Genomic DNA, 27,013 nt, shown 5'->3' with positions numbered 1-27,013 from the left:
ACGTAATCATATCGGTAAATCAAAAATAAAGCAACAGTTGGACCATGTTAACTTCACCAAGCTCTTAGCATAGCTGGTAATCATGAAAAATTTTGGTTTAAAATATTAACTCTAATAACCACTGTTTAATTTTTTAAAGCTAGGCGATCATATCAAAAATTTACTTTGAAAATGCCTAAATGTGTTGCTTAGAAGGAAGATACCATGCTGTCATTAGAGACCCTTCTACCTAATATTGTAAAATAATGTCTGTTTACTCTTGTTTTATCTTCCCTCTTGTATCTTAGAAAGATGTTCATTCTGTAAACGTAATTGACCATGTTGAAAACAAGATGGTGATGTTTAACCCAACATATGAAGAGATGCACGCCCCTGAACAGGTGAATGAAATCAAATTTATCAATTTGTGTGTAATTTTGGGATTTTGTTTCATGCATAAGTTTGTTGTAACCATTGTTGTTTTCCCAATACTATACTAGCTGTGTTTTTGCTTTTCTTAACTTTTCTGCCCTTTGTTACCGTGGCAAGAAAACAAAATAAATTTTGGTTTTGAAGACAAAAACCATGAAGAGCTATTAATTGCGTTACTTTATAAACATGCGAATATATTTATATATATTTTATTATATATTTGTTGTATTTATATAATATTAGGCTTGCATACCCTACCCCACCCAAGATTTTCACCTTTGCCTGCAATTACTGATAGCCCAATCATACAGATTATCGGTTTGCAGTAAGAAAATACGCCGGGATCTCGGTTACCGACTAAAGTTAGTTAGTGTATTTTAGTCGGTCGACTAAGTTCTGTGCAATACTTATTACTGAACTTAGTCGGTCGCAAAGAGCTAAATTAAAGTTGTCCTATTGCAATGCCGATAAATCTGAAGCATTTTAAATTACCAGCGAAACATTTGCTGACAAATAATGTTTTTTCTATTTCTTCCAATGAAGGGACCTGCTAATCCATTCAAAACAAAACAACAGTTGGCGCAGAAAAATACGCTTGCAGGGTTTGTACAAGAAGCGCATTTCAACCACTTCACATTTGAAAATCAACGAAGAACTTTCCACAGCTATGGTTGGTTTACATTGAATTATTTTACATAGAAATTATAATTACCAAAATCAGGAATGCAAAAGATTGATTACTTTCCATACATTTTTGAAAAAACGTGTTTTTTTGTGCAGAATTGTTTTGAGTAACTTTATTATAAAAAAAACCTAATAAATGAATTGAAACATATACACAGGTTATGCTGTAGATCCATCAAATGATGAAACGGAGGCTGGAGACAAAATTGTCGGTGAGTCTATTTTTATAGATCTTATCAAAGCTGCTCAACAGCCAATGTAGTTCATATTACACAGGGTCAATGGTTATAACATGGGTGTTGTGTACCACACAACCCGTGCACGTTTACTACTTATTGTATACGTAACCATGTTGGTGAACTTACATTTTTTCCCACAATATAAATAAAACTCTGTTTTTAAACTGTTTTAATTGACCTTTCTATTGTCTTATGATACTAATTGATTTACCTTAAACTATTTAGTTTCTAATTTTTACATTCATTCAACTTTTTAGTTTCGAATGTTGATTTTGACCATGACCCTGACGAGGACAAACCACCCAAGGAACCCAAACAAGTTGATCCTTCTGATGCAAAAACTGTGTTTGAGAAGATCAAGGCTCGTCCTGAAGATAAAAGGAAACGGATTCGACAGAATGACGCTGCGGATATCGAAGGTTTCCTCGGACCATGGGGGGGTTTCGTTGATGAACAGAAAATAGCTAAACCGGATGAGGTATGTTTACTATGTTGTGTCATTCGTTTTGCTGATTTAATTATTCTCATCTTCATGTGACTTTGTTTGAAGAGATACAAACACTCAATATGAGGTTTATAGTGTATTCTATGGGTATTTTTAATTGCATTTATTTTTCTACTAATTCTCCTTTTTTTCTTTTTTGGGAAAAAAGTTTGGAATTTTACATTTATGTAAAATTAAAAGATTACGAAACTGCTTTCCAGGAAACACAGAAAGAACTTGATGAGATGACAGCCAAGCGACAAAAGAAAGGAAAACCAGCTGAAGAAAAGTTTGTTGAAGAGAAAACGACGTTACACGTTCAAGATCCCCACGATTATCAAGTAAGAAAATGCAATTACTCAACAATCAACATTAAATCTTAAACGTTCCAGTTTCAAAACTAAAACCATATAAAGTCATGATTTAAAAGGTTTAAAAAACCTTTAAGAAAATACAGCTTAAAACAAAATGGTTCTGAACTGATTAATTAATTAATTTAAGAACCATAGGAGCCTAACATGGTTACATGAAATGCAAGTTCAAGTTGTCTCCACTTATATTTTTTACCTTTATTTTCTATTTTTATTTGTTTATACTTCAACACCACTTTTCTGGCAAACTTTTAACCTACACATACAATAACAGGGTCGTTCATATCTTCATATTCCACAAGATGTTGGCGTCAACCTTAAATCAAGTATGCCTCCCGATAAATGCTATCTACCCAAGCGACTTATTCATACATGGAGTGGTCACACGAAGGCAGTATCGAGCATTAAACTTTTTCCGAAGTCAGGTCACCTATTGCTTTCCTCTTCGATGGATTGTAAAGTCAAAGTGAGTTTTATTGGATAGAAACTGTGAGACAGAGGTTTCAAACCTTGGGTGCCAACTTTGTTTCCACTGCATAAATCAGTAAATATTACAATCAATTTTTTTGGCACTTTTATCTGCTACTTTATATTGTTAACTGTTAAGGTTTATTACAGTTTATAAAATTGACTACAATATTAAGAAACTGCTGAAGCGTTGTGGTGGTAAACGCTCGTACCAGATTTGGATTGTTTAAAAATATATATATTAACACTTTTGAGGTCATAAATATGATATTGCATCTTAAAAAAACATGGCTGTCATAGCATGACCGTTTATTAGCGGTCATGTTATCATACTGCTGTTTGAAGTTTAGACAAGTTGAATTTCTTGAACTGCAATTTAGTGTTTCAGATGTTTCATAAATCAACACTAAATTGTTACATCATAAAGGTTTTCCTTAAAGCTCTTATAGCTATATTTCAAATAAATAATAGCCAAACAAAAATTTTAAAAAAAAAAAAAAAAAATTTTTTTTGAAAGTAAGTTATATTAATCATATTATTGTTGTTTGTTCTAGTTATGGGAAGTTTACAACAAACGTCGATTGTTACGAACGTTTAGTGGGCACGGAAAAGCTGTTCGAGAATCAAGTTTCAACAATGATGGGTCAAAGTTTTTATCAGCTGCGTACGACAGATATATTAAACTATGGGACACTGAGACCGGTACAATTTAATTTAACAAGTTTTTTATTACTAATTATTTAAAATAATAATTTTTTGTCTTTTCAAAGCAGGAGAACAGGGTAGTTATTATTATAACACAAGTGTTTTGTTGTATTTATTGTCATATTTGCAACTGTTTGTTTCTTTATTATAAACCTAACCATAGTCAGGCCATAATTGCACAAAGTCTCCATTATTGTTTTTCATATTTTAAACAAATCTGTAACCAAGAGGTAGCAAGTTTAAAGCTGTACACAGTTGACCCAGTGGGTTGCCATACAATTAAAAAATAAAAAGCTTACGAGTTACTAACTCATAAACGAGCACGGGGTGTATGAAACAGAACACATGTTATAACGACTGTCGTTGCCCCGCTAGTCACCACTCATGAATAAGACGTAACATTCATTTATTATATTTGTAAATATAGTGCAGTAGATCTATGCCGGTGGTTTTGCTTTAATTTTCCAACCCTAAAACAAATCTATGATATATTATGTGAAACATTTGTTTAGAAAATATAAGTTTTTTAATTTGTGTTTCAGGCCAATGTATATCACGTTTTTCAAACAAGAAAATTCCATATTGTGTAAAATTCAATCCAGATGAAAATAAACAACATCTATTTGTAGCGGGATTGTCAGACAAAAAGATTGTGACGGTAAATTATCAATTAAACATATTTAAGTGTATATATTAGTTCCCAATTTTTTTAATTTTTGAAAATATTTGGGTGACTATGTTAAGAGTGAAATATTGGAAAACTGTCAAATACTTTTTTATTTCTCTGTGTATGTTTTTATGGACACTTAACAGGAGGGTAAAAGCTGTATTACCTGTTTTCAATTTCTACATCACTTTTGTTTTTAAAAAACTGGGATAACAACACACATGGCCAGGATACAACATGTAAAAAGACAGCTGTATTCAAGTTTGTATGCCCGGTCGCAACAGTTAATATATTTTGAATACGTTTTGGGTTACAAAACAACCAATTTTAGCGAGGTTTATTTTTTAGAAGAAATATCTCACAGAATATATTTTGTTGAAAATAATTTTTGTTGGGAACTTTTTTTATATCTTGACTGGGTGTAATTTGGTTATGATAGTCGTTCAACTTAATAAGCACTATAAGGGCCGCAGTTTAACTGATTTATTTATAACCATTAATCATCAAAATATTAAACAGTGGGATTCCCGGTCCAAAGATATTGTACAAGAATACGACAGACACTTGGGTGCAGTGAACACGATAACATTTGTCGACAATAATACAAAGTTTGTTTCAACTTCTGATGACAAGAGTCTCAGGGTTTGGGAATGGTAAGTTTAAGCAGGCAAACCTTTTTATTTTTTGTTTAAACAATTTTTTTTTTTTTTTTCATAGTAAATCCAATTGTCACCCAATTAAGGTTTACTTACAATTTGCACTGTAAGTGAGTGTAACTTATTTATCCTTGCATGGCGCGGCAACGACAGTCGCTATAACACGGGTGTTCTGTTTTATACACCTCGTGCCCGCTCACGAGTTACCACGTGTGTAACTTATTTATCCTCGCATGGCGGGGCAACGACAGTCGTTATAACACGGGTGTTCTGTTTTATACACCTCGTGCCCGTTTACGAGTTACCACGTGTACTAGGTAATTATTTTTGGGGACTTTTGTAATGTATGTCTGACAATTTGGAAAACCCATAAGGAACCACTTGGTTACAGCAATTGTGTGTTACCTAGGGACACATACGCCCACAACAGTACCGGCGACAAGTCTTGAACCCATAACCTCTTCTGATAGAAGCCGGCACGCTAGCTGTTGCCATGGCCACCGGCAAAATAAAAATACAATTTAATCATAACATTTATAAAAAAAAAATTAAATATTTTTTTCTAATTTTTGACAACTAACCATCTTCTTATTGAATCCAGGGACATACCAGTTGATTTTAAATACATCGCTGATCCCACCATGCACTCCATGCCATCGGTCACCCTCTCACCTAATGAGAAATGGCTTGGTTGTCAATCTCTGGACAACCAGATCATGATATTCGACGTTCAAGGAAGGTTTCGACTCAAAAGAAAGAAAATTTTCAAAGGGCATATGGTTTGTATGTTCGTATGTTTGCGTTTCAATATAAATATGATCAGTTTTTATTTCAAATGTTTAAAAACTATTTATTTACACCTTAGGTTTATATGTAGTTTTCCTCAATAAGTTTTGTACGCCCCATTGGTATTTGGAGCAATTAAGGTTGAGTGTCTTTTCCTATAAGGAACTTGCCCACAATGGTGATAACAAAAACTTTTGTTGCGCTAGCCGCCTAGCCTCTGTGCTATGACACTTGAATGTAACTTATTTATCCTCGCATGGCGGGGCAACGACAGTTGTTATAACATTCTATTTCATACACCTCTTGCCAGCTTACAAGTTACCATGTATGTAACTTTGTTGTTAAAAACAATTTTCTACTTTATGCATGTTATATTTAACGCGTACAATCACAGGTTGCAGGTTACGCTTGCCAAATGACATTTTCTCCCGATATGTCATATGTTGCCTCTGGAGATGGAGATGGTAAAGTTTTTATTTGGGATTGGAAAACTACTCGAATGTACAGCAAGTTTCAAGCTCACGAGAGTGTTTGTATTGGTTGTGTTTGGCATCCACATGAAACCTCTAAACTGATAACTTGTGGCTGGGATAGTCAGATCAAACTGTGGGATTGAGGGCAACATGATAACAGTAATATATTCATGCGAGTGTTCAGTAAGAACAACACTTACGTATCAATCATATCTCGCGGTTGCTTCAATGTATTTAAGTGCAGATCAGTGATTGCACTTATTATAAATAAACTGGGATCTTGAATTTCTTTGGTATAATAAAATGTGACAATACATGGAAACTGTGTTTTGGCAACAGCAGCAAGGTTAAACTATTTGTCCAGTCAATAAACGAATAATATTTTCTGCTCAATAGAAATCAATATTTTCCTAAAACTATTTGGAAAACAAGTTCATTTTTTCTTTCTCTTTTTCTTCCCTCCCTTCTTTCCTTTTTTGCCTTTTTTCCCTCCTTTCTTTTTCCCTTTTTTCTTTCCTTGCTTCTCTTTCCAGGCGGCGTATTTCTCTTTTGCTTCAGCGGAAGGCCCTTTACCGGCAACATATTCGACTCTTCTGCCCAGACATTGTACCTGCAAAAAAATTCAAGTAAACATTTGTTGTTTGCCAACAATGTTCATTTATTACATGATGCGTGAAATATTTAGCATAGCAGCTCATTGTGATTTCTATTGCATTTCGGAAAAATATAGAACTTCAATTTTAGTTTTACTAGATGTATTCACCGACACGGTAGGCACTTTAGATGCTCCGTAATTGAATATATTTGCAAAAATGTGCGAAATGTATTTGTTCTGTAACATAAATAATTCATAATGTCCGGTGCCGTGGCAAAGTAGTTAGCGCGCTACCCACCAATCCAGAGGTAATGGGTTCAAGGCTCGGCGCTGCTGCCGTTGTGGGCGTATGTGTCCTTGGGCAAGACACGCAATTGATTCAACCCAGGGGTCACTAATAGGCTGTCCAAATTATCAGCCATACATAAAAATCCCCTTAAATCAATTACCCACAAAGTTACATACGTGGTAACTTGTAAGCTGGTACGATAGGTGTATGAAACAGAACACCCGTGTTATAACGATTCTCGATTTCCGGCCACTTGAGGATAAAGTAAGTTACATTTATTCATTCATAAATTGTTCGATAATTAAATACACTTTTAACGAAACGATTGTTTAGCGTGAAACAATATTCTGTTTATTGCTTGCTGTTATTTATTTATGTAGTTTGTCATCTTTCTGCGAGTCGCCGAAAACAAGTTATGAGAAGCAGTCAAGGGTAACGTAGCAAATTTTTCTTGGAAACCTCAATATCCCGTTCTAATTTATCTAAACACTTCAACGAAGAAAGCATACAAACGCTATGGTAATGATTGTCAATATTGCTTTTGTTGGAAAAATATTATTTCACTACGATGTAGATTGTGACGTAATACGGTAAATAGAAACGCGATAGGAAGTATTATATGGTTGCTAGAAATTGTATTTTGGTTTAATACAGCTAGACAAACGTGTTCATGTTTAAATAAGACACGGCCTACTAGAGATATCTTTAACGGGCCGTGAGTCAAATTTATTTCTTAGAAAAAGACATAACATGAATCATATTTATCTGTTTGAATGCGAAATCAAATTAGTTAACACGATAAAGAAGGTATTTATTTAGTAGCAAACAAATAGTTGTTTATAACATGCTTCGGGTAAAACTACTTGATTAAAAGCGTTGCTGCTAAATCACGCAAATATTTACTTTACCTGGTTACATTGTCTGCAATGTGAAGCTTCTTTCATTAAACCGTAGAATTCTCCTTTGAGACAATCGTTACAAAACCTTGTACCACAAAACCGACACATATAAGTCTAAAACCAAAGTTTTTGTGGATTAAAAATTTGGAATAAAAAATTTTAAACAATATATAGTTCGATGGGGTAAGCGGGACATGTTTTTGTATTATTTTCTTGTATTAATCGGTAGTGAACAAAGAATATTTAGAATCATATAGTAGTCGTAACTCTGCGACATTAAAATAGCGTTGTTATTTGTTTAAAGCACGATCAGAAATATGAAATTTAAATTTTAGTATTATTTCATCTTACCAACACATTACTATATACATTAGTATAAAATATACCACAACATATTTACCACCTACCGTGTCATTGTACACGCATCCCCAACGACACATTTTCACAATTTATCAAAAACCAAAAACTGACAATTCTGTTTCCATTCCGTATTTAAGAAAATGCTAATTTTTTTAATGTCTTTACCAACAGAACATATATCTTGTACAATATGTACCACGGCCTGTATGCACAACCCTATATTGTGAAAGCCTATCGTTCGTTCCACACATAGGTGATATCGTAACAATAACCTTTTGTCCTTTCATTGTAATATATACAATACCGATGCCGCGTTCATTCAATGTTTGCTTTTACCAGATATGTGTTTTATATCTTTAAGAACGAATTCAGTTAACTATTCCATACGTTGGTATATTTGGAACAATGTCCGATCAATATTATAACTACTTCATATTTAATAGCTCTTGTTAGTTTTGATACAACGCATGAGTGTTTTTAAGAACATTAGAATCTTGCTGATGCGTGTCTGGATAATATACGAGCGTTCGTGACCTCAGTGACACCAACACATGTTGTACCCGCCCTATATTGCACAAAAGTGTCAAACACAACTTTAAAGTAGAAGTTGACTTTTATTATTCACCAAACGATGTTATACATCAGATACAGTATTTGGTGATGATATACAAAAAATAACAACAAAATATTGAATGTTCGTTCTTTTCTGCAGCCAGCTCAGAATAGTTATTGTTGAAGCGATTTCACCACTTTATAAATGGTTTAATATATAATTATAGTATTGCGGGGTGAGCTTTATTTCCTGATCGTGCGCTTTTTAAGAATCGCGAAGCTTCCTTTTATAATTTTGTAAATATTTTTGGTTTACTGCCGAATGAAAAAAGAGAGCCAAAACATGGTCCATCTTACCCCAGCCTACTATATAACGGTCTGTGTTATACACATATAAAAGTATGTTGTGAAATTTTAAATATGAAGCCATAGCACAGTTTTAAATACAACATCGGATATATAGTTTCACGTGAGTGAATATTATTTGCTTTAACGGGATACCGTTGTAAGTCTGGAAATTTGCGTTTGGGTACGTGTAGCCTGTCTACTACTTTTGGGCCACGATCGACGACTAATTAATATTGGAAATAGTCTTTTTTTCCAGTCTACAAATGAGAAAATAAATGCCATTAAATTTACCAGTATGTTTAAACCGTACACCAAATGGCGAATATACCAATACGAGTTCTTGTTAGTGAGTGCAAATATAGCGTTACAGCCGTCGGAGAGAATACAAATAATTGAAGTTACTAACACACGTTTGATAATTGGAATTGTTCGTTTCGAGTCAAAGCCTTGAATCAAACTGTCCTTTCGATGCAGCCATAGTGGGTATATGAACAAGAACAACAAAGTTGCTTGAAACAAGACAGTAGAAGACACCAGCAGCGACCACTTTAAAGTCGAACTATCTTTTTGTTCAACTTTTAGACACCCAGCTGGAGTTGTTTTGTAAGCAGGTGCCCACATGAATACGATGGTATTCGTCACCAACATTACGACGAAAAATAGAAAACTCATTTTTCCGATGGCTCGAACGACTATGTGCAGATTTTTCTTTACGATTTGGTCGTGATAAAATATGCTGTAAATACGAAACCATAGGCCGAAGTAGACGCATCCAAGAACTAGAACACCGCAAGAAATTGTGATTCTTTGTCCAATAGAACACGCAGGCTCACCAAATAGGTGTAATGGAATTAAACCAGTAGCGAAATATATTATTTCGGCCATTATTCCTATTATTGATAGATAGCTTAAAAGTCGAGGTCCCTTTATTCCGTTTCCATTGAGTTGTCCTTTAAAATAAAGAACAAACATTAAAATAGAAGACAGCATATAAACTGTTTTACACACAAGTATGTGGGCCATGTTTTCATTCTCTTTTCCCGTCCCATTTGGCAAGTGTAAATTATAAACATTCAAAGAATTATAAACCGTAGCCTCATGACTTTATAAAGCGTTGTTGTTAAAAACACGAGAAAATATAGAATTAAGGTGCTAGCGGTATTATATCTTGCCCCACCGTGTTCAAATTATATATATATTTTGTTTAGTTATATCTCTTTAAAAACAATAGTGAAAATCATATTTTAAAGGCGAATGGAATGAGACAGTAACTCGTAAGCGAGCATGAGGTGTATTTGTATGAAACAAAACATAACAACCGTGTTATATACCGACGTTAGTTGCCCGGCACAAGGATAAACAACTTGCATTCATAATAACGCTTACTGTATAACTTACCTTGGCATATACAAAGACGTTTCCTCTGCGCGTATATTGACAACGCTGTAGTAAGATAAAACACAGAAACGAAGCAAATGGCGGAAAACGTTGTCGAAAGAATCCATTCTGTTCTTGTGTTGATACCATTAGTGATATTTGTACCACTGCTGTTGGAAAACGACGATTTTTCTGTTGCAAACATTGTTCGATGCAAATAAACAAGTCACACATGCAATTAAACTAATGTAGTGATGTCATCAATATACATTCTGATGATTAATACAAATGTTAGTAACTCGTTTACACATTCTCTCAGTGCGTCATAAATACAGTATACAGTTAACCCTATAAAGTCATAGATGTACTTAATATAATACCATAGTTCAACAATGCATATGAATAATGGCCGTAGAGAAAACGTAACCTAATTGCCCGACGTCTATGACGTAACAAATCACAGTCTGTGCTACCACTTCACTTATATTTGTTCCGGGCTTAATATCCCGACATTGCCTTTTTCATTATAAACTCAATCTTGCTCAAGTTTAAACTTGCACCCACTTCTTTTCAGCTAATTCTAATCCAAAGTAACAAGTAACTGAAAGCGGAACACCTGACAGCTATTTACACTCACAGGAACTTTAAAAGTGTAGTTACTATTTTCTATCGGTGTAAACTTCGGTTTTTTCCAAGTGTGCCCAGTCGTGCGTGGAATCCCTCTTGAGACCGCAATGTAATATTTACGCAACCTAAGACTTTGGATACACGTTTTCCATTAGTGTTCTTAATATATTTATGTCGTAACATGTATTAAGTACTTCCCCATTTAGTACTTTTCCAAATTGAAAAGGTTTTAAAATAACCCAGTAAAAATATAGTATAGTGTGGAATAAGACAAGACTTGCTTTTCGCGTTCAATTGCGCAGTAAACAAAGACTATTTACATAATTATATAACTGTACTCATGCGACTTCAAAAGAGCTATAATTGTTAAATACCGATCAGAATTTATGGGATTTTGAGCTAACAATGTACTGTCCTATGCCATATATACACATGCCAAAAGGCGAAATGCCGTTAATATTGATTTAGGTATGAATACAATTTGCAGTTTGCATTGCTTCAACCTTAGTTAGTATAGACCAAGTTAGAAACGGATTGTAAAACAACGAGTCTTGTTTTTCATTGTCCCCGCGTTTATGACGTCATAGTCGCCGCCATTACGGATCCCAAGGCATATCATTTTATAATTGCTGGGTGCTGTTTTTTGTCTTAATATTGCGATTTTTTAAAAACCAAGCACTTTGTAAAAAGTTGGAAAAATGGCTTTCCAACCTATCACAATAATAATAAACCTTTAACAACATGCAGACTCTTTTACGCGTTAATTGAGTTAGTGTACATTGATGGTGAATGACGTAGCGATGATTGAAAACCGTTACAGTTTCGCACGGTTAAGGTTTTCTAAATAAACCTCCCGGTTTAAGCCATATAGTGTAGGGTGGGGCTATTTTTCATTTTATTTGGTAGTAAACCGAAGCCCTCGACTTATAAAAACAATGAATCACGTTAAAAGAGCCTGTTCGGTGAATAAACTTCGTCATCGCTATTAATAGTAGTCTGATAAATATATATAGTGGGGTGGGGGAAGATGGGACACCTTTAGCACATATTATCCAAACATTCTAATTGTGTTTTAATTAATTAACAACGGTCTTTGGAAGTCGTTGTAATATAGTTTTATAATTCTTTAAATGTCCTTTGTTTACTACTCAATGGGACGAGAAAATAAAGTTAAAAGGTGTCCCATCTTCCCCCACCGTACTGTGCATTATATGTAATAAACATGCATGCATGAATTAATATAACTTGCTCCACTGTTAATAATTGCATTTAGATAGAGTGCTGGATAAATAAATCTAACTTGCATCATCCTCGTGTGGCCGGAAAACAACAGTCGTTATTACACGCGGGTGTTCTGTTTCATACACTATGTTCCAGCTTACGAGTTAACACGTATGTGACTTTGTTGGTAACCGTTTTCTGTTTGTGTGGCAAATGAGACACCAACAGCGACTTATGTCCAAAGACACACATAAAATACACCCACAATGTTAGCAAAAAGAAGATAAAGAAAAAACAATGAAACTGAATAAATTGGTAGCCTTGGACCATTTAGTGTAGGATATTTATACTTAATGGTGAAACATACACATCAACGACGTTTCTAAGTTTTAAATCCAATACTGTGTCATGACAGAACGTGTTAACAGAGACCAAATTTGGAAACTTGTTGTGTATTTCGGGTATGACAAAATCTGTTATATAAAATACAAGGCCAAAAATACAATACAATTTATAAACAAAAAACAAACGTGGAAATACACTTAAATGTGTCTTCATCGGATGGTGTTTTACACACAAAGAGTATAAAACAAAACACGCGTGCTATATAATGGTTGTCGTTGCCTCGCCATCATGCAAAGGAAAATAAGTTACATTAAAAAGGTCTCTTCTATTTAAACCTGGGTACGCGCAGTTGTACGACTGACCGATTTAATAGAATCCATAGTTTTAGAAGTATTTTTCAAAAATGGAAAAATGCGACGTTGCCAGTTTTTAAAAGAGAACACCAAAGCCAGAAGATGAATAAGCAGCCCAATACTAAAAACCAAGTGTGTTTCGTACGCGGTGACACTTTTGTAAAAGGCAAGGAATGAGTATCCGATAAAGTTTGAGGTCATACAAATTATCATTACAATGAGAAGTTTTTTAACAAGCGTGACTAATGACTTCGTCCTCACTCCAGTCATGTTCATACTTTTCTTGTGCAGTAGAATGGGATACATGAAATAAAACAGAAGACAACCTTGACAAAATGTTGTCGTTATAATAAGTACCGCCCACTTTGGATGAAAACCGCCAATGCTGCTTACTTTTAAACAACCAACACGACTGGTTAGGTAAGGCGGCGCATATAGAAATATTGATGTGTTAACGATTGTCATAATTATTAGAAACCAGCATGTTGCCCTCACAAACATTTGCATAACTTTGCTGATGTGATTTCTTAGTATCGTGTTGAGGTAAAATGCCGTCAAAAGTCGAAGCCAAAATACCGAGTACACGCCAAGTTGGGCGAGTCCAAAACAGGCACATTTGATTTTCTCATAAACAGCACAGAATATCCCATGTTGAACTGTGACTAACGGCAGCTCCATCGAAATAAAAAGGAAAATCGCCAGATTTGCAACGAAGAATAAAATGTCCATTGCTATATTGCATTTTCGACTGGTAGTAACTGTATGGAAAATAAAGATATTAAAATCACAATTCAAATATACTGTGGGGTGAGATGGGATACTGTTAGCACTTATGTTTATTTCACACATTACCTTGTGCCACACTATGGTTTAGTGCGCGACGAACGCTGATTAAAAAATACAAGTTTGAAACGAAAATGTATCCAACCAGTATTGAAAACGTGTAGGAGAATATCATAGAACCCAGCCATAACCCTTTGATTTCGCTCCATGGAGGTACATCATGTGTGGAGTTCGGATTCATAGTTTATACTTCGGATTTATTAAGAGCTAAAATACAAATTATTCCACACCTCAAATCGTTCTAAAATTAACTGAATATTAGACTTTATACTTGTAATGTTGGAACTTAGCCATATACTGTTTTACAATCGCAGTAAAATTCAAACTGAACATTTCAAGGTAATAACTTCTGGTTAACTGGCGTGTCACTACGACATATGTAGTCTCCGGTTTCGAATTTCTACTCAAGAGAAAAACGTAGTTCAAACCAGATTTAAATTCGTGGAAACAGACGTCAGCAATGCCACACGTTTATCTCTATATAGAACTACATACGTAACTAACGTTACGGTAGCGAACAACATACGTACTTAAAGCTGGGGATAATAATTACGACAAACATTCTTACGTTACGTGATATTCGGATATTTTACCCACTGAGATCCGGATATTTTACCCACTGAGCAATTTTATTACATAATCACGAATGAACAGTTGAAAACGAAATATTACAAAACCAAATTACATGCGATAAACGCAGGCTCGGTAACTTTCAATTTATCATGTGAACTTTTCATAAGCTACAAATTTGTTATGATTGGATATTGAACATGGGAGCAGACAAACCATGAACTTTTAATCAACCTCTTCGATGGTTGGGCCACCAGCTCCACTGCTGGGGGGTGGGGGTCCTCCTGCACCCCCGGGGAAACCACCTGGCATACCCCCAGGCATTCCACCTGGCATACCACCGGGTCCTCCTGCATAAATATAAATTTTAGAAACAAAATAAACCAGAATATACATAATTATTATTTGTTTGAGTTCAGAGACTCTAGTCATCGACATGGTGGTTCAGAGGCCTAGACACAAAGTTGTTTCATCATTACAACAAATAACCAGCGGTGCAGCCAGAAAAAAAAACGAATGTTTAATTTCTATAATAACCCTACTTTTCTCCTAATATAACAGTTCATTTTTTTAACCAGAAATATATATATATAGTGATTTTATTTTTACTACCAAACCTTCCTGGCTGCACCACTGTATATAGATATATTCAACCACAAAGTTACACACCTGCTCCAGCTCCACCTCCAGCTTGGTAAAGTTTTGTCATAATAGGGTTGGCAATTTTCTCAAGTTCTTTTTGTTGGAATTCATATTCGTCCTTTTCGGCAGTCTGTTTAATAAAAAATAACATTTAGCTGCTGTGTGAATAACAGTTCCTACAAACTAAACTAATGTAACCTAAACATAGGCGCCTATGTTTTGAAAAACCAGGGTGATTTTCAGGCCATATGCCAAACATAAAATCATAATAGTGAATAATTTTCAACAATTTTAAAATATTTTTTGCGTATTTAATGTAAAAACATTTTATAGGAAGCAAAATAAATGTTCTCAACTATAAAACTAACCTGGTTATTTTCCAACCAGTCCAAAACTTCTTTAGCTTTGTTAAGAATCGCTGATTTATCTTCGTCTGAAATTTTATCTTTCACTTTGTCATCTTCCACCGTTGATTTAAGGTTGAACGCATAAGATTCGAGACCGTTCTTCGCTTGAATCTTCTCCTTCTGCTTCTCATCTTCTTCCTTATATTTCTCGGCCTCGTTCACCATCCGCTCAATATCTTCCTTGCTAAGACGACCTGGTGAAATAGTTATGTTTAAACTTGCTCGGTGGCGCAACCAGAAATATATAATTACGTGAATATTCTTTATTTACTACCAAAGGGATTTAAAAATAAAAACCCGGATCACCCTACTAGAACTTTTGTGTGTTTGTTCCTTAGATTGTATCTACATATTACTCCTGGTCTAATTGATGCAATATCACCCAATTTATTTGTTAAATGCGTTCCCAGCTTATGATATCATATCGTAATATAGTCCAATTTTTAAGAGGTGGTGAAACATTAGGCAGTATGTGGTAACATTAAAAAAGCCAAGATTTTTCCAATGTATAAAAATTACCTTTGTCGTTGGTGATTGTGATCTTATTCTCCTTTCCAGTGCTCTTGTCAACAGCAGATACATTCAAGATACCGTTAGCATCGATATCGAATGTCACCTCAATCTGTGGAACTCCACGAGGTGCAGGGGGGATGCCGGAGAGCTCGAACTTACCAAGTATGTTGTTGTCCTTGGTCATCGTACGTTCACCCTCGTACACTTGGATCAACACACCTGGTTGGTTGTCCGAGTAAGTGGTGAATATTTGGGATTGTTTGGTTGGGACAGTAGTGTTTCTCTTGATCAAAGCTGTCATCACTCCTCCAGCGGTCTCAATACCAAGAGATAAAGGTGCAACATCCAACAAGAGAAGATCCTGAACCTCTTCCGATTTATCTCCACTAAGAATAGCTGCCTGAACGGCTGCACCATAAGCGACAGCTTCATCTGGGTTGATAGATTTGTTCAATTCCTTTCCATTGAAGAAATCTTTCAACATTTTTTGGATCTTGGGAATACGAGTGGAGCCACCAACCAAAACGATGTCGTGAATCTAGAAAAATCACTTTGTAAAAATTTAGTCCTTTGAAAAAAAACACTCCGAAATTAAAAAATTTTCATTAAGATTGTAACACCAAACAATTCCAACCTTGCACATAAGATTTTATTTTTTGAATTATATATTGATATGAAATACCAGTCACGTGTTTAATGCATCTTGATGTACAACCGTAATTTTGCAAGTGGCAACATATAAAGACATCATAATTTAAAGAAAAGTTAAACTTACTTGATCTTTTCCCATCTTAGCGTCACGAAGAGCCTTCTCGACAGGTTCAAGGGTGTCACGGAAGAGATCGGAGTTCAGTTCTTCAAATCGAGCCCTCGTGATTGAAGTGTAAAAATCAATTCCCTCAAAAAGAGAATCAATCTCAATACTGAAAAGGAAAATCACATTTTAAATATGAGGTATAGAAATAAAGAAAAGACTAATTAAACAAATTATTTTACAAAAAACCCAATAAAGTCTTTGCTGAGTGACGGACAAAGTTGAAATAAAATTAACATTTTTACGACATAAACTTAAAAAAGTTTATATTTAATTATGTCGGTAGCAGAATTATTTGACCAAAACAATTTTTTCAGAGGTAAATGCGAACCTAGCTTGAGCAGATGAAGAAAGTGTTCTCTTAGCTCTCTCACTAGCAGTTCGCAGTCTACGAAGTGCTCTCTTGTTGGTGGTGATGTCTTTTTTGTGTTTACGTTTGAACTCGGTAACAAAATGGTTCACCATTCTGTTGTCAAAATCTTCACCTGTTTTTAAAAATAAGTTTTGAGCATAACGTAAACCCATTTCATTTAATTTCACATGGGGGGCAATGCTAACACAGGTGTTCTGTTACATCCACAATCCTAAGTTAAACCACACACAATGGTAGCAACATAAATTCTATACAAACCTCCCAAATGAGTATTTCCAGCAGTAGATTTCACTTCAAATATTCCATCTTCTATCGTCAACACGCTCACATCAAAGGTGCCACCACCCAAATCAAAGATCAGAACATTTCGCTCAGCACCAACCTGAAAGAAGAAAACATTTTAGAAATTATAAAAATTCTTTCGGCTTATTTGAAATACATAAAAAAGCTTATTTTACATTTATGGCTGTTACGAGGTAACAAAGATTTAGCTTTTTTAAAAGATTCTGTAAATAAAAACTGTTACCTTTTTGTCTAAACCATATGCAATGGCAGCTGCAGTTGGCTCATTGATAATTCTAAGAACATTGAGACCAGAAATGGTTCCTGCATCTTTGGTGGCTTGTCTTTGTGAATCGTTGAAATAAGCAGGTACTGTAACCACTGCATCGGTGATTGTTTTACCGAGATATGCTTCAGCGGTTTCTTTCATTCGAAGAAGAACCATGGAACTAATTTCTTCCGGGAAGAAAGTTTTAGTTTCACCCTGTTAGAGTAAATAAATGATTGAATGCGACCTGTTTTATCCTCTTACAGAAAATTTGCAAACGCTAAAACAAATGTGTTCTGTTTTAATTCACTTTGTGGTCACTTACACGAGTTACCATTTATGTTACTTTTTGTATGATTACTTATTTTAACAACTATGGCATTCTTTTATCATAATATTGATATAATATAAACCCATAAGAGCAAAGGTGTCTTGTTCAATAACATGCGCTTCCAGTGGTAGCACTGTAGCAGCATTAAGCAAATTGCTCATAAACTATAAACTTTAAAGTTAATTAAATTAGAAGATTTTCAAGCAATGAATAAATTTTTGTGCTGACTTTTACTAAGGGCCGAAAAATCACATGTTTAATGGTAAATAAATGTTGTGAAGAATTCTCGGCATACTTTGTAATCAACTTTAACTTTTGGTTTAGTGTTGTCATTGGCAACTGTGAAAGGCCAATGTTTTATATCTGATTGTACAGTTGAGTCATTGAAGCGACGACCAATCAAACGCTTGGCGTCTGAAATATAAAATAAAGAAATGTTAATTGCTTTTCCCTATGTTGCAATAATGGTCGTTATAACATTGGTGTTTTGTTTCATACACCTCGTGCTGCTTACAAATTGTCATGTATGTTACCTCGAGGTTGATAATAAATTGGACAACTCATTAGAGATCGCTGGGTTGGAACGATTGCCTATTTTGCCCAAGCAAACATATGCTAAGTGGTAGCAGCACGAAGTCTAGAATTCCTAGATTTTTAAAGACAGCCACTCAAACCATTTTGCCATGGCACCAATATACTTTTAAAAGAAACAAATACCAATTAGGCCACACAAGTGTAAAAACATCTTACCAAACACAGTGTTTGTTGGATTCATGGCGACCTGGTTTTTAGCAGCATCACCAATCAACCTCTCCGTATCTGTAAACGCCACGTAACTGGGCGTGGTACGGTTGCCTTGATCATTGGCAATAATTTCAACCTGAAAATATAATTGTTAAAATGTCTTCTGACAACAAAACATTATTTAAATAATTAGATCACTTACTTTTCCATGTTGAAATACACCAACGCAAGAATAGGTTGTGCCAAGATCGATACCAACTGCTGGCCCTTTCGACATTTTGAAGTTTTTAATTTGAACTAATTAAATTTATTGCCTATAAACACGATTCTGTTCAACATAGGAAATAAACCATTATAAAAACATAATCTACATACAAAGTATTCAAGATGAATATTCCATAAACCAAATTCTGCTTATCACTGCGCGGCGGTTACTTCTCAACTGATCAACGATATGTTGCTTGGCTAACGGAATCTTCTACAACGTGGTTCCTCATTTCTCTCGACCAATAAGAAGGCAGATCGAGGGTTCGAGAACCGCTTCGAGAATTTTCTGTGATGACGTCATTGCTTTTTTCGCGCGCAAGTCATTATTTGGACATGTGGTGTAACCGGGGACCATTTCTTTTGTTTAACATCTGGGTTTTATATAAGTTGGTCACGTACATGGTTGGTAATTGTTGTGACATCGTAACTATAACACTGTAAAAAATATTCCGCTTTATTAACCGGGTAGGCCTATATCTTTTTTAGCAGACACGATTTTATTTGACATTTTTACTCAAGTAGTTTTTATCCGTAGCGCGTATACCGACCGTCGTTTTGTTGCTATCTCCTTTTTCTTTGCTGTGGTAATCACCCTCTTCGTTAGTGTATTCAAATAGATACATAAAACTCATGTTATGATAATATATGGTTAGGTAAGAATTTCGCTTTTGGTTCTTCACGCAACTGCCAATATGTAATGAAATACGCGTTGTTGCGTAACAACTTCCTCTTGCTGTTGCTCAGGAACATATTAAATAAACTATGACGAAGCATTCGTTCGTACAAATGATAAATCTTAGTTATAATTACGTTTAACAGTTTTATTACTAAAGTGGTCAAATCAAGGAATTCGTATTTATAAGCACTAACACAGCGGCACATTTCCTTAAACGCCAGCTGTTCTTGTCACGTTCCATTTCGGTTCATGAGGGAATTAGTTGAAACGGTTTATCTTTGTCAATGTGACCTATTTCCTTAGATTATCCGTGTCCAAGCCGTATGCTACTCAGCGGCCGGACAAGGATAATCTGACACAACCCGAAAACAATCTGTTGAAACCCTTAAGCACAGTAATATCTCTTAATAAATTTTCATTTTGTTTTGTGTTTGCATACACATAGCAGGGTGGGGAATAAGCGCGTTTTTCTCATAAAAAACTATATGACAGCTTTGAGTAAAATGATTTTTTACTGTAATACAACTATTTAGTACTTCAAAGGAATATATTGAGGTGGGGAAAGATGAGACATCCGTTAATTCCATTATCTCGTTCCATTTGGTATAGCAAAGAAAGAATATTTAGTAAATTATAAAACCGTTTCTTCGCGTCCCATCTTACCCCACCGTTTCTTCATGTCCCATCTTATTTAATTTTTCTGTCCCCCCCCACATTACAGTTTTGTGCGTTTTTAATGTCAAACGTTGAAAGATTTGCTTTTAATTAAATAATTTCTAACTTGGGGATAATTCAAATACTATATATACTGATAAAATAGTATGTTATATTAGAAAGATAATATATGAAAAATATGTTTGAAATTCAGTTATTGCACTTGAAAGTAATTTTAAAGAGTGGCTTCGGCAAAAAATACTGTAGTAATACCGAATTTTTAGCAAAAATGTAAACATTATTATTAGTTATTATCAATTTTATGCCATTACAAGTTTATATGCATTTGTGGGATGCAATATTTATCAATTGATGTTCGAACAGTATTTCTATTGTCGTTCAATAACTTGGTAACATAATCGTAAATAACGTCAATAATCACAACGAAATACCGAAAAAAATAAGCGAATTGTATAATGTAAGATATATATATAGCGGGCTGGGGAAAGATGGTCATCTTTAGAAAATAGTATCTAAATATCCGCATCGTATTTTATAAAAATAACAACAGTTTATGGGAGTCTTGAATATACGGTTTTATAACAATTCCGTAAATGTTCTTTATTTATTACCAAATGGGACGAGAAAATAGAATGAAGATGTGACCCATTTTTCCCACCCTATACTGTATTTTGTTTAAATAGCCACACAACAGGTTGACTTTTTAGTAGTATTTTCTTTAATAAAACCTTTCTTTATTAAGAAAACTATATATTTTTTTGTGGACTATGATGTTCTTAATGAAGATATTATTTTCCCTAATAATTAAGAAGTTTATGTTTAAATTTTATGTTGATTACACGGCTAAGTCAAAAGCAAACGACTGATTGTCAAAGTCATAGAAACCCCAAGTAGACCAACCCATTGTTATGTAACAGACAAATTGGCCGCCATGTTGAATCCAAAATAATACAGCGAGTATGGAACAAATGCACGTTTTTCGGTAAATTAATAAAATTCTAGATTAATAAAAACTNNNNAAGCTTTTGAAATCTTTTATTTAGATGTTGGGGTAATCGAATAAAATTAAACATAAATAAGTTAATATTTAACTTTTTTCATATATTCGTAAACAAGAAGCACGAGAACTTCCTTCAATAATTGACGCCACACGTTGGGAGTAAAGATTCACACAAGACTATCACAGGTATTCATGCTTGATCGTAGGGGAATTCTCCATGTATAGCTTGACTCACTCTGTGTAACAGCCAGTGTTATAGCGGCATTATATTAAATAACGTATAAACATTCTTGTATCACTCATCACAAGTTAATTTTTCCGAATATAATAAGAAAGATTCGCTCCTGATTTTATCCATAACAAGCACGTTTTGGTTGTAGAGGCATAGTTTAATAAAGAAGTTGTAGTATTAAACTATAGCCCCCACTGAATAAACAGGATTGCTGGTTGGGTTAAATGACTCCGTGCTGATCCGACTTCATATACAGGCTTCAGCGGGGTGTTATATCTACTGTAGTACTAATTGTTTAAATATCCAGATACCAAACAGTTCATAATGTCTTGCGTTTTTTTTATTCCTTTTTCTGGTATACAAGTACACGATACAGTATCGGCAAAAGCTTACTTGACGACCGGGCAAGAACTCGTAAGAGCCCGCCATGAGCCTTGACTGACCTCGAGGTCTCAGTGCCAATAGTGGCGTTAGTAGTTCTCGTTTCGTTATTGTGTTAGGGCAAAGGCGAATTCCATGCCAGAAAGAATCACGTGACAGCAGTGTGACTTCATGCGATAAAATGAAAGCGATTTGGGCCTGTCATCGGCTGAACGGGATATCATTAACCTCGTTCAACGGGGGGTTTGTTTTCATGGGAATAGTCTCCCATGAGATAAGTCGTACCCGCAGTGTTAACATTGATTAACGGAGTATTGTGGTTGGGTGATGTGACGTCGCTTTAGGCGTCGAGTTGCAGCACAACTATGGTAGAAGAATTCGGGTTGTTTAAGTTAATTCTATGCAATAAAGAGGAACGAGTATTTGTGCTCAGTTTAGTCATTGAATAAATACCGTTTTTGATTGAGCTTATTTGCCCGTGGTAGTAAAACGGGTAATTAAAATAATACTGACTTGACAAGTCTGGAATACGTAATTGGAGCTGTGCTCTCTTGTCTAGGTCACCTGCTCTGTTTTCCCCTGAAGTGATTACTACAATAGAAAAGCTATTGTTGCGTCATTTGCCATTAAAGTTTACATCAGGGGTTAAGAACCACAATTAATTAATAAATTGAATATTGGAGATATACTTTGCGAAACCTCACAGAGCAGTATTGTTTGCAGAATTCAATTTTAACATGAGTAAGAAAGTACGTGTGGGTAGCTGGTCAAAGGAGGAGACATTGCTTCTGATAGACTTAATTCAAGAAAAAAACATAATCGAAAAAATTGACGGAAGACAAGGCCGAAATCAACAATACTATAAAGTTATTGCTGAAGAATTTGCACAAAGGCATTTAAAAAAAAATTGGTCAGTTGAAATTTCAGATTTTACATAAACCATTAAAATTGTAAATTTGTAATATTAACACATGTTAATACATAATGTTTACAACGCAGGAAACAAGTATCGATAAAGTGGAAGAACCTCAAAGCACAGTATTACAATATATTAAAAAGTGAGTCAAAATCGACAGCGGAAGCTCTTGAGTGGCCATTTTTTGCCAAGCTAAATAAGTTGTTGCCTTGTCGCCCAAGGAAAAAAGTAAGGTATTTTTTTTGCACTGATGAGCGGTTTATTATTGAGAAATATATATTGATTTTTAGGCAGTGAAAAGAAAATCTATCACAGTCGATACAATGGTACAACAGTGGGGTGAGTATTGGTTGATGTTTTGTTTGTGTAGGTTATATGTTTGTCTTATATATTATATATATTTAAAAGGTTTATTTACTGAACAAGAAGGACTTGGATCGCAAGAGTTTGTTGATACTGAAAATGGTAAGTTTTGCTTTTTATAATAAAATGTAATATTTATAATTCAAAGCTTGTATTAATTGTCAAGAAATTTACAGTAAATGAGGCTGAAACATCTACAGCTTCATCAACAGAAGAAGAAGCAGAACCTCCCCAGCCTGGAAGTTCTGGTTCCAAACATAAAGCAACAAAACGCAAAGCAGGTATGTAGATACCAGGAAACTAGGCTATCGGTTTTATATTTGGGTAAACACTAAACAAGTCCAAGATAAAAGTGCAAGTTATTGCACCGTCATTTTTTATTATTTTAGATCGACCAAGAACCAAAGAAAAACGACGTAAAGGTAACTTCACATATTACTTGTAAACAGGTTGAACAGTTTTTTACATTTTTTCCAATGTTTAGAGAGGGAAGGATGGAGGGAATTCATTGATGTATACAGAGAAGAATGTGCCAAGGACCGAAAATCATGGGAAATGATGGTGCAGAGTATGAACGATACATTCACCCGTGCCATAAATGTACTGGTTTCTAGTGTAAATCCTGCAGTTGGTTTAAAAATGTCTCCAAACCCACCTAGCAATAGAAATACTGAATAACTTTTATATTGTTTTTTATTTCATTTACTTCTTGTACCTCAATACATTTTGCACTGTTTAATCAATAACATGAACTTTGTGTTCTTTGTTAGCTATAATAGTATCAAAACACAATTAGTTATATTTATGAACAAAATACTTGACTTGCAAATAGAAATGAGGTAACGGTTACAAACTCAGCCCTGGAGATTCACGTCGGCAAATGCCGACGGTTTTGCCAATGCATTTAGGCAAACCGTTGGGAATTTATTGCCGACGATAAAAAAGAATGCGCAAAAATTTTTTTTTTTTGAACGAAATCTTTTCACGGCAATTTATTGCAGATTATAAAAATTACGGGCGAAAAATCTATAAATATCAAAGGGAGGTAGTATATAATACACTAGATACAATAATACATTTATAATCGTATAGTTTTCGCATATAGCAAATGACGTAACAATCGGTGATAAACACCTTTGTTTTCGTTCTGTTGTAACAATATTACAAACTCACATTACCAATACACGTGTTCGCATTCCGGTTTTACTTGCACTGCAGTTGTAACGAATTTAATCATGCCTAAGGAAACGACTGTAAGAAACTGGGAATTTCCGGACTCGGGAATGTTTCGCGGATTTGGTGTATAAAATGCAGTGAATTTTATAAAAATAATGGAAACCAAATTCGACAGAAAGGATTTGTTATAAAGGAGGTAGACTCCTATGTAAAAGGAACATCAGTAATAAAGAAAAATAATTTTCGCGACCATCTTTCGTCCCGTTCTCACGAGACAGCTGGGCTTATTGAACAGACTCACGAAACCACCAATGAAAATAACTCCGCCAGCACACCGACTGTAGTTAGTGCCAGTGGTGGGCAAACGACGTGGCTGCCATATTTTACTTTAGTTCAGCGAAACTAGATGATTAGAAAATTTCAAACAGCGCACTTTCTAACAACAAAAGCAAAGTCATTTAAACTGTACGAAGATATATGCAAATTTAATAAAGATATTCTGGATGTAGACTTGTGCTCCGCTTATCTAGGTCGAAAGTCTGGTGCAGAAAATAACTTCTTATCTTAGTCGAAACAGTAGATTAAAATGCATTACCGAACCGGTAAATGAGGGCAACATTAGATATTATAGTATATTGTCAGATGGCAGCTCGTCAGCCAAAACCATGGATGAAAAGGAGCTGTTTGTATTTAAATCGGCAATGTTCGGCGAACCCAAGTTTTCCGTTTTGTCTCTTGAAGAACCTGAGGACACTTGCGCCGAAGGTTTAAAAGTCGCCATGGACCATGCTATAGAGAAAATGGAGTTCACTGTGCGAAGGGAGCATCACGAAATCGGTATGCGCACAGACGGCGCACCCGTTAACTTAAAACTGCACCGGCTCGTAAAAGAGGAATTGGGAGATCACCATGTCCTTACTTTATGTCCGAGTCACAGGGTAGAGCTCGCAGTACGTGATGCTTTCAAGCAAAGCTCACTGAATGCTGCTAACGAGGTCAATTTGAATTCGGTGCACTATTTATTTAAAAGGGCCAATCTTCGGTGGCGCCTTGTCAAGCGACCCGGTGAATTTGTGTCCATCCGCCACAAAATGTACAAGACCAACGGTACGCGTTGGGCTGAACACCAGGCAGCTGCTTTAAATTCTTACGTTCACAATTTGCCCATTCTGGTCGGTTATTGCAACCAACAAATTTCGTCTCCCTACAACAAATCAATTAAGAATATCGCATGGTATCTGCATTGAAAAGGTGTACTATAATCACATTTTTAGTTCAGAGTTTTTATCAGAAATGGAAGAAGCTGTTAGATTGGTTTAATAGTTAGTTCAGTCTTCTTAGTTGTTATAGTGCTTAATAGTGATGTGGTGATACTTTTATGCTGGAAAGATTCCATCGTTTTACACGACAACAGCACAGTTTAACCAAAGAGATTAAAACCTCTTTGGTTTAACCAAGTGAGGTTGCAAAATGGTTGAACAGTACAGCACGAGGCATGGAATGTTAATTACGTCGTCTGCGTTGTAATAGTGAGAATTGTGACGTAAAATGAAATAGGGATATTTAGAATATTCGTCTATGACCAAGCTTAGATCAGGGAATAAGCTATATAATTTATCAGTTTAACACTAGTCAGATATCAGCAGTCTGCAGAGTTCTTTTTCCTAAAGCTGTCTGGATATCACAATGGATGCTGAAGAAGCCCTAAATTTTTTTTTATACGCCAAAGATGTCTGAAGTGGATGGTTCTGTTTATCAACCAGTTAAGATTGAGCTTGAGTTTGGAGTCCCTTATGGCCCTAATTATACTTCAACGGATGCTTTAAACTCATCATTTGATTTGTTTGATGGATATGATGGTTTTATTGATGATACCAGCACTGAAAATAATAGAAATTTAACCCTGTGCGAAAAAACAGGAGAATTTATTTGGTCTAAAAGTGATGCTACCGAACCTCTGGCTTGTTCCTTTCCATCAACAGGCGAGCATGGTGAAGTTGTTGCTAAAACAAAACTTAGAGATTATGCATTTTTTAATAATGACACCGATTCTGTAACCATGGATGACGTTTCTAATAAATATTTTGATACAAATTTTCCGATTGTAGCTGAAATGGATGAGAGTTCAAGCAGAAATCAAACGGATATTCAACTTTGTGAGGCGACTGGAATGTTTTTTCATCTAGCCATTCATAAATGTCCGAAACGATGGAGGTCATTTAATCAGGACCAGTGGGAAAAAAAGAAAAGAAAGATAGCATTCAACTTTGGAAAGCAGCATGTTAACTCTGTTAGATATAAATGTCCACAGCGCACACCAAAAGTTTGTTCGTGCTCAAATTGCCGAAATTCATGTTTAAGTAATTTCTGTGAAAGAGATCGCCAAAGCATTTGCTCCGAGTATTAGGAGCCTTGGCTCTTACGAACGCAGAAAAGATTTTATATTAAAAACAACAGAAAACAATGAAATTAAAAGATGTAGAGTTAGAGGAAAAGAAAGAAAACGAAGCAAGTCATCGGTAATGGTTTACTACCTCTTCAACGGGACCAGCAATTTGGTGCCCACAAAGACAGGGGTGTTTCAGGAGTTTATGTTGCACATGATAACCGTGGCCTTCGTTCTCCAAAAA

General features: G+C 35.1%; 6 protein-coding genes across 6 annotated transcripts; 2 read left to right on the top strand and 4 right to left on the bottom strand.

Moving 5' to 3' along the window:
- Positions 1 to 251: 251 nt before the first annotated feature.
- On the top strand, positions 252 to 6,266 carry LOC100184816 (pre-mRNA-processing factor 17). Its single transcript, XM_002129595.5, has 11 exons — positions 252 to 380; positions 955 to 1,081; positions 1,254 to 1,307; positions 1,592 to 1,812; positions 2,040 to 2,159; positions 2,464 to 2,655; positions 3,212 to 3,359; positions 3,905 to 4,020; positions 4,549 to 4,682; positions 5,287 to 5,464; positions 5,866 to 6,266. The coding sequence occupies exons 1-11, from the start codon at positions 333 to 335 to the stop codon at positions 6,085 to 6,087; spliced, it is 1,560 nt and encodes a 519-aa protein (XP_002129631.1). The 5' UTR covers positions 252 to 332; the 3' UTR covers positions 6,088 to 6,266.
- LOC101242297 lies at positions 6,084 to 8,272 on the bottom strand. Its single transcript, XM_004227003.4, has 3 exons — positions 8,135 to 8,272; positions 7,737 to 7,841; positions 6,084 to 6,554 (listed from the first exon to the last, which is right to left on the bottom strand). The coding sequence occupies exons 1-3, from the start codon at positions 8,165 to 8,167 to the stop codon at positions 6,378 to 6,380; spliced, it is 315 nt and encodes a 104-aa protein (XP_004227051.1). The 5' UTR covers positions 8,168 to 8,272; the 3' UTR covers positions 6,084 to 6,377.
- A 763-nt stretch (positions 8,273 to 9,035) lies between these two features.
- Positions 9,036 to 10,693, bottom strand: LOC100182447. The gene is made up of 2 exons (XM_002129506.4): positions 10,386 to 10,693; positions 9,036 to 9,937 (listed from the first exon to the last, which is right to left on the bottom strand). Exons 1-2 carry the CDS (start codon positions 10,567 to 10,569, stop codon positions 9,129 to 9,131), a joined length of 993 nt encoding a protein of 330 aa, XP_002129542.1. The 5' UTR covers positions 10,570 to 10,693; the 3' UTR covers positions 9,036 to 9,128.
- Positions 10,694 to 12,886: 2,193 nt separating this feature from the next.
- On the bottom strand, positions 12,887 to 13,934 carry LOC108950223. Its single transcript, XM_018815309.2, has 2 exons — positions 13,763 to 13,934; positions 12,887 to 13,668 (listed from the first exon to the last, which is right to left on the bottom strand). Exons 1-2 carry the CDS (start codon positions 13,932 to 13,934, stop codon positions 12,887 to 12,889), a joined length of 954 nt encoding a protein of 317 aa, XP_018670854.1.
- Positions 13,935 to 14,361: 427 nt separating this feature from the next.
- Positions 14,362 to 19,087, bottom strand: LOC100187210 (heat shock cognate 71 kDa protein). The gene is made up of 11 exons (XM_002129065.5): positions 18,900 to 19,087; positions 18,704 to 18,833; positions 18,249 to 18,367; positions 17,599 to 17,838; positions 17,331 to 17,454; positions 17,031 to 17,184; positions 16,661 to 16,808; positions 15,892 to 16,423; positions 15,334 to 15,566; positions 14,993 to 15,095; positions 14,362 to 14,673 (listed from the first exon to the last, which is right to left on the bottom strand). Exons 1-11 carry the CDS (start codon positions 18,972 to 18,974, stop codon positions 14,549 to 14,551), a joined length of 1,983 nt encoding a protein of 660 aa, XP_002129101.1. The 5' UTR covers positions 18,975 to 19,087; the 3' UTR covers positions 14,362 to 14,548.
- Positions 19,088 to 22,436: 3,349 nt separating this feature from the next.
- On the top strand, positions 22,437 to 23,953 carry LOC100177023. The gene is made up of 7 exons (XM_002123485.4): positions 22,437 to 22,838; positions 22,928 to 23,072; positions 23,135 to 23,183; positions 23,253 to 23,309; positions 23,384 to 23,488; positions 23,597 to 23,629; positions 23,692 to 23,953. Exons 1-7 carry the CDS (start codon positions 22,666 to 22,668, stop codon positions 23,883 to 23,885), a joined length of 756 nt encoding a protein of 251 aa, XP_002123521.1. The 5' UTR covers positions 22,437 to 22,665; the 3' UTR covers positions 23,886 to 23,953.
- Positions 23,954 to 27,013: the final 3,060 nt, after the last annotated feature.

The sequence above is a fragment of the Ciona intestinalis genome, unplaced genomic scaffold, assembly GCF_000224145.3.
Source record: "Ciona intestinalis unplaced genomic scaffold, KH HT000062.2, whole genome shotgun sequence".
NCBI lineage: Eukaryota > Metazoa > Chordata > Ascidiacea > Phlebobranchia > Cionidae > Ciona > Ciona intestinalis.
This window is presented reverse-complemented; position numbering and strand designations above follow the sequence as displayed.